Source organism: Phoenix dactylifera, unplaced genomic scaffold (genome assembly GCF_009389715.1).
Source record: "Phoenix dactylifera cultivar Barhee BC4 unplaced genomic scaffold, palm_55x_up_171113_PBpolish2nd_filt_p 000139F, whole genome shotgun sequence".
Classification (NCBI taxonomy): domain Eukaryota; kingdom Viridiplantae; phylum Streptophyta; class Magnoliopsida; order Arecales; family Arecaceae; genus Phoenix; species Phoenix dactylifera.
In genome coordinates this window covers 729289-737152 of record NW_024067695.1, presented here as the reverse complement: position 1 = coordinate 737152, position 7864 = coordinate 729289, and the positions used below count along the sequence as shown (strand labels likewise).

The 7864-nt window shown below is 53.7% G+C and overlaps 1 protein-coding gene across 1 annotated transcript; it reads left to right on the top strand.

Moving 5' to 3' along the window:
* The first annotated feature begins 805 nt into the window (after nt 1-805).
* Nucleotides 806-4036, top strand: LOC120104884. The gene is made up of 2 exons (XM_039116777.1): nt 806-1740; nt 2026-4036. The coding sequence occupies exons 1-2, from the start codon at nt 806-808 to the stop codon at nt 4034-4036; spliced, it is 2946 nt and encodes a 981-aa protein (XP_038972705.1).
* The last annotated feature ends 3828 nt before the right edge of the window (nt 4037-7864 follow it).

Here is a 7864-nt window from a genome sequence, read left to right as displayed (position 1 = left end):
CCGGGGCCAACAGCATGGGCCAGCCCAGCGCACCCGGGCCTATAGGGCCGGGCGCCGGGGCCAGGGCCGTGGGCCGGTGGGGGCGGCCCAGGATGGGGCTCGTGAGCTCGGCGCGGCTGACGCCGTTGCCGCGCCGCGCGCCGCTGGCGCGCCCAGACCCAGGGACGCACCGGGCGCTGAGACCGCGCCCGGTGCTGTGGTCGCGGGGGCCCAGGTTCCGCTGGGCCCGCGCGAAGTTGCGCGCGGCCAGCAGGCCGCGCGGTCTGCTGTGGAGCCGCGGGTGGTGGGCCTTCCGGCCCGGCCCGTGGTTGTCACCTTGGGCCAAGCTGTAGCTGGCCCAAAGGCCCAGCCAGCTTCGGGCCCGGGGAGTTGTGCCGTACTCGCGGTGCAGGGCCTGGGCGACGAATCTGCTAGGCCATTTCGGTATAGCCCTCCCTCTCGAGGAGAGCACGGTGGCCATGCCCCCCTGAGTGAGGTACAATCCATGGGATGTGCAGGGTGGTACTGGCCCCGATGGAGTCTTCCGGTTTGGCCCTCTGCCCCTGGTCGCGGGTGAGCAGGGGGAAGCCTCCTCTGGTGGGAGTGGGGCCAGGGATCACCTCAGACCTTTTCCGGAGGGGTGTCAGGCCGCGCCACCGAGACCAGGAGAGGGCACGGACCACACGACTACTGTGCAGCGTATCAGGGCGGCAGTCATGCAGACCACATCTGACGAGCAGGGGGTGGGCCCAGGTATCGTACTTGAGGCTGGGCCCGCGTACCAGGGGGAGGATGGGTCTGAGGCCGACTACGTGGACTGTGATCCATGAGGGTCCTAGCTTGGAATTGTAGGGGGGCAGCCAAGCCGTCCTTCATGTCCTCCTTCAAACGGTTAGTACAAGTTCACTGCCCAGAAATCTGCGTCCTTAGTGAGACCCGGCTATCTGGTGAGGGGCTTGCACGTCTGAGACGACGTCTGGGGAGGGACTGGGAGACATATGCAGTCGAGCCCCGGGGGTTGTCGAGAGGTATCCTGCTCCTGTGGAGGCATGGGGTGGCGACCTTTGATGTCTTCCATAACTGCTCCCAACAGGTAGTTATGGTTGTATCGGCACCTGATGCTCCTCCGTGGGTTTTGTGTGGGGTGTATGCGAGCACGAATTACAGGGTCAGGAGAGTCCTCTGGCAGGAGATTACCAGTCTCACTGCCCAGGGTGTCCCGACAGTTGTAGTTGGTGATTTCAATTGCATCCTGAGTTCGGGTGACAAGAGGGGAGGGGCAGCCTTCACGGATAGAGTGGACAGGAGGGAGTTCCACGATTTTGTGTCACGTACGGGCCTGGTGGACTTAGGTTACTCAGGACCTCAGTTTACTTGGTGCAATAATCAGCTTGGCAGTGCTAGGGTTAGGGAGCGTCTGGACAGGGCCTTTGCGTCCCCAGACTGGTTTCTTCTTTTTCCTACCTGCAGGGTTACTCACTTACCTCGGATCGCCTCGGACCACTGCCCCCTGCTGATTTCTACATCATTGGGACCCAGGCATTACAGCCCCTTCCGCTTTGAGAAGGTTTGGCTATCGTACCCCCAGTCCTGGGATATTGTACGTGACGCATGGCGCCTCCTGGTGCGTGGAGATGCTATGCACCGGGTGTCGCGCAAACTAGAGTTGGCCAAGAGGCGTCTCCGGCGATGGAACCGCGAGGTTGTGGGCGATATCTGCCGGAGAGTGGAGGGGGTTGAGACCGCGATCACCGAGTTGCAGTCGAAAGAAGATTTGGACGGTACGCTTTCGACGAACGATATGGGTGACCTTCGGGGGCTCCTAGCGACTCACCACTCCCTTCTACGACAGCACAAGATCTTCTGGCGTCAGAAATCTCGAGTCTAGTGGGTGCGTGAGGGTGACCGCAATACTAGTTTCTTCCACCGGACTACGATTATTCGGAGGTAGCGGAGCACGATCCACTCGCTGCGAGATAGGTCTGGACACCGGGTGGAAGGCGAGCCCTCCATTCGTCAGATCTTGTTGGATTTCTTCCGCACCAGATGGACGGAGGAGGAGGAGTCCGACGACAGTAACCCCCTCCCTCCTCCGAAGGTGGATGTGAGGATCGAGGATGATGAGAACGCAGCCCTGGTCCGACCGGTGTCGGCACAGGAGGTACAGGAGGCAGTCTGGGCTTTGGCTCAAGACAAGGCTCCGGGACCAGATGGGTTCCCCTCGTTCTTCTTTCAACGATATTGGGGTATTATTCAGACAGCGGTGGTAGAGGCCATTCAGTGCTTCTTCTCCCAGGCGGTGATGCCAGGGGATTGGAAGGCTACCTTCATCACGCTCATTCCGAAGCGTCAGGAGGCGGCCGAGCCCTGCCACTTCAGACCCACTAGTTTGTGCACAACCTTGTATAAGGTAGTGGCCAGAATTATGGTTCGAAGGATGAAGCCCCTTCTGCCTGGCATCATCAGTCAGGAGCAGGGGGCGTTTATAGCTGGCAGAAACATTTCCCATAATGTTTTGCTGGCTCAGGAGATGATGTGGGACCTTCAGCGAGCATCGAAGCGACATAGCCTGATGGCTATTAAACTGGATATGGAGAGAGCTTATGACAGGATCAGATGGAGATTTCTTCAGCAGACACTGGAGGCGTACGGATTCCATAGGCAGTGGATCGGTTGGGTGCTGGGGTGTGTCAGGGGGCCAAAGTTTTCGATTTTGGTCAATGGCACACCTTCTCCTTTCTTTGAGTCTACCATGGGGCTGCGTCAGGGATGCCCTTTATCTCCTTATTTGTTTATTCTTTGTGCTGATATTTTGTCTCGTGATTTGCAGAGGGTGTGTGCCCGTAGGGAGCTGGAGGCCTATGTTCCCGCTCTGGGGGCTAGTCCTCTTTCCCACTTACTCTTCGCTGACGATTGTCTTCTTTTGGCCAGGGCACGGGTTTCTGATGCACGGGTCCTTCGTAGGGTGGTAGCAGATTACTGTATGGCATCGGGCCAGAGAGTTAACTTCCAAAAGTCAGCTGTCCGCTTCAGTCCGAGTACGGAGAGCAGGGTCAGACAGGAGATTCGTGGGATTCTGCAGATTCCTGAGCAGGAGGAGACATTGACCTACCTGGGAGTTCCCATCACAGGCCGCAGATTACGAGTGGCAGAGTGTTCCAGCCTGGTGCAGCGGGTAGAGAGCAGGTTGGAGGGATGGAGAGCAGTTTTCCTATCTATGATGGGGAGACTGACTTTGATCAGATCAGTGTTGGGGTCCATGCCAGTTTATCTCATGGCCAACACTGTGGTTCCGAAGACGACCTTACTGAGGATCGAGCGACTGTTGCGGTGCTTCCTGTGGGGGTTACATGGCGGAGGCCGCGGGGTGCATCTGGTAGCCTGGGAGCACGTTTGCCGGCCTACCAGTGAGGGCGGTCTCGGGGTGCAGTCCCTGCTGGAGCGTCGCGAGGCTTTCATTGCTCGGCATGCAGCTCGGTTCCTGCTAGAGCCACACGGGCTATGGAGTCAGGTGATGGCTGCCAGATATGGACACGACGGCTCAGAGGTGGCATGGAGTGGGCGGCGAGTCTCCTTCATGTGGCGTGAGATTGGGAGGTATGTGCCGACGGTCTCGGCAAATACCAGGTGGATAGTCGGCGATGGATGGAGTATTGATGTGACTGCGGACCCATGGGTGGACACTGTCCCACTGAGGTGCTGGCCGACCATGATCGATGCTGCGGCTGCGGAGGGACTGCGGGTTTTTGATCTTCTGGCCCCAGGAGAGTCAGCATGGGATGATGCCAGGTTACGTCAGCTGTTCGGGGGACACCTAGCTGAGAGGATCCGGTCTCTTCCGGTGCCAGGTTGTGGGGGGCCTGATGTCAGGGTTTGGGGCACCTCATGCCGATCCAGGGTCCGACTGGGAGATCTCGCCGGTGTTATCCAGCAGGAGCATGAGCCAGGGCAGGACTACACTTGGATCTGGAGGTCAGAGCTTCACCCGAGGGCTGCACTCTTCCTATGGAAGGTGGCGTGGGACCATCTTCCGACGAGAGCAGCGCTGAGTAGGTGAGGATGTGAGATCCCTGCGGAGTGTGGGACATGCAATGTGGAGGAGTCGGTCGACCACGTGCTTTTCCAGTGTACGTGGGCGAGGTCGGCATGGCAGTGGGCAGGGTTCCCGCAGGAGGTCTGACATAGGAGGCCTCAGTTTTTACAGACGATGCAGCAGTGGTTGGTCCGCCCTCAGACATGTCAGAAGGCTATTCGAGTGACTTGCACAGCACATCAGATCTGGCTGGCAAGGAACGCTCGTACCCTCGGTGAGCGTAGGGTGTTACCGAGGTTCGTGGTGGAGCTAGCGCGCGTACAGGCATTGGAGATCAGATCTTCTTCAGATGGACCTCTGATAGCTCGGGACACCTGGGGTTCTCTTTCTGCTTCGGCAGCTTCTCAGATGGTGTTCTTCACCTGGGAACCCCCACCCCCGAGTTTCCTCAAGGTCAATTTCGATGGATCGGTTCTGGATGGAGGCGCGCGAGGTGGTGCGGGCTATGTGATACGGAACCCGCACTCCAGAGTGGTGGCAGCAGGTGGTTGTCAGCTGTTCGGCACGTCGGTCCCCGGGACAGAGTTACGAGCTGCCTGGGCCGGTCTTCGATATGCAAGGCAGGCTTTGCAGGCTGGCTCGATTGTTTTGGAGGGCGACTCAGCCACAGTTATCAGTTGGATTCAGAAGGGGCTGAGGGGTGAGGGCTCAGACCACCCCTTAGTTCGGGACATAGGGATGATGTGTGGGGTTGGGGTGGCCATTCAGGCCAAGCATGTATTTCGAGAAGCCAATGGGGCAGCCGATTGGGTGGCTGCCTTCGCGGCTCATCATTCAGGATACACCCTTTGGGTGGGGGAGGGGGAGCTGCCTCTGGCTCTCCGTGAGTTAGTATTTTTTGACTTTATTGGGTGTATTCGTACACGTATTGTATGAAAACCCGTTTTTAGCCAAAAAAAAAAAAGAGCCCGCAGCAGAATAGATCAAGGCATTTTTATTGTTAAAAGATATTTACTTTATCCACTAGACAAATATGAAACAATGCAATGTGCAAACTAGTTTTGATCATCTAGTGGAATGTTGAAATATGTAATCATTTCATACTTATAATCATAATGTCCAAATATCAAGAATGCAGTCCCAATCTATACACAATCTTTGTGGTGCTCGTTTTCTTCCTTGTCTTTCCAATTGAAGAAGATTGGACCGTTTTCTTTATATTTTTAGGAAAGTAGTTGCTCGTGACCTTTCCTCACAGTAGTCCATGAAGAATCATCAGCGTATTCGACTGCCGAGTTTGCAATTTGCAACTTATAATCTTGTCGCTTGTCATATTTGTCACTGTAGATATGGCAAAATCTCATATTCCTCGTACGACATCAATTTCTAAAGCAATATCAAATCAGAGTCGGCCCAACCCTTAGGCGACTGAGGCGGTTGTCTAAGGCCCCGGCCCAAATAAGGCCCATTACAGGAAAGGCCTCAAAAACAAAATGGAAAGAAAAAAGGCCCTCTTGTGAGTTCGCCTTAGATTAGCCCACTGCATGGAAAGTCTCAAAGACAAGACGGCTTTAGGCCCCCAAATACATTGGGCCGCTCCTGTACTAAATGATAGTATAATTTCTTGAACATAACAATAACCTCACCTCAGTATAATTAGAGTTCAAATCTTCCACTACTATTAGAATAGTATATATCTAACTAGGATTTGAACTCCTAAGGATTTCCCCCTTTGGGAAAAAAATAGAAAAAATAATAACCGATACAACTTCTTCTTTTTTTATGGTACAACGGTTATTCGGCGTGAGTACAACCAGCAGAATTAAGAGAAGAAGATGGTGAAGAGGTGGAGGAGCAGCAATATGATATGTCCATAGAACCTCTCCCAAATGTTGGGCAGCAAACGAGGCAACCCAATCTGCAGCCCTGTTCGCCTCCGGTATACATGCACGACCTGAAAGGCGTTACAATCTCTCGCCAACCAATGAATGTCGCCGAGCAATGGGTTACAATTCCCCTTTTGCCCCTCATCCAGTATCCATTCAATCATCGTGGCCGAGTCCCCTTTAAGAAGGATGCCCAAACACCTGTCTTGTATAGGTGATATCCTCTTATGCTGCCCTGAGTTTTGTTCTTATGGTTGTTATTTGAAAAGTGAGTCGCCCCCTAGTAGCAATCAGCTTGGAGTCATGACCTCTGATCACACAACCCATACCTGCTCTGTCTCCATCACTGGGCACGCTCCCGTTGAAGTTCACTTTGAGATGACTGGAGGGTGGGGGCTCCCAAGAGATAAGGATGATCCTGGGCATTGTAACAGTAGAGTGGAAGTCTTAGATGTCCCTAGCCATCCCAGATGAGGTTGCCGTGGTAGTCTTGGTAATCTCAACAACTTGGAGGAGAGCTTTATCCACTACAGTCCTTGAGGGCGCCCGCTTGTCTTCAAAGACCTGGGTGTTCCTGTTCAACCATATGTGATACGCTAAATAGGCACAGGTGATACTCCACTCGGCAGTCCTCGGACTCCGCATGGATTTCCTCAGATGGAGAAGCGGATCCTCTGCTGACTCGGTGGACTGCGACAAGAAAAAAGCGGCCCTCCTCCAAATCTGTGCTGCCCACGGGCATCCGAGAAGAGTATGGCTAATAGACTCCTCCATGTCAAGACACCTTCTGCACATCTTACACCCCTCCTAGCCAACACACTCATGGTCGGTAGACAACCCCATGCCACTTTTTAGATAAATAAGGCCACTCGGGGGTGGACGTGCATCCTCCAAATCCATCCTCCATCTATCTGCCCGGTGAACTTCCCTTCCACCACTGCTTGCAGGCCCGTGGCACATACCTTAGCCCTTCCTATGGCCGCCCAAACTAGTTTGTCTGTCGTCTCCCCATTAGGTAGCAGAATTGCTAGAATCCTCTCAGGCAGCTACTCCCCGTATGCCTCCCTAATCAACACCTCATTTCGCCTGCCCTATTCAGAAGGATCAGGTCACTAACTCTGCATCCTGCTAGCCTCGCCGAATCAATCATTGTCGACACCCGACATAGCGGCTACTCGGAATCCAACTGTCCTCTAGAATATCAATGGACCGACCATCACCGATGAAGCATTGAAACAAATCTCCCTTCAAATGAAGGAGTAGTGACTCCCTGCCTGAAAGTCAACCATCGTTATGTGAGCTACGTATTTGGCCTTTATTAGGGCGCTCCACAGGTTATCAGATTCTAGGATATATATCTAGCCGCGTGTCTCGCCGCCAACAGTGCCCATCTCGTCGCCAATTAGTAGACCATCACCTTTCATGCCACCAAGTAAATGCCTTCTTTGCCATTCTATCTGCCCTAGATGAAGTTCCATGACTCCAAGGATCTCAAAAGCGACAGCACTATGGTGTTCATACCAACACCGGTGCGCTCTTCCCTGGTATGGAACCACGTCGACATCCTAAACGCAGTGTCGGAGGGTGCACACATGGGTGCCCAGAAAGTGGGTGAAAAAGTACATTAACAAAGAAAAAAAAAACAAAAATCTGATCAGGCGTGATAAGGGAGGTACAGATACTACAATAACATGAATAAAATATAGCAATCATTTTTTTTTCTTTTAAAAATAAGTAACTTGCAGCAGCCATGGAGAGCCGGACAGGGGGTTGTATCTTTCTCACGAAAAAAGAAGGATTCACCTTCCTTTTAGCGAATCCATCGTTCGATTGTACAATGGTCGCTTCGAGATCTGTGCAGCCGGATGACAGGAGGCGTCGAAATAAGATCACTCATTCTTTCGCGCGAAAGATGCAACCCGAACCCTAAAGACCCACTACATATAATGTGACTCCTCTTTTTGTA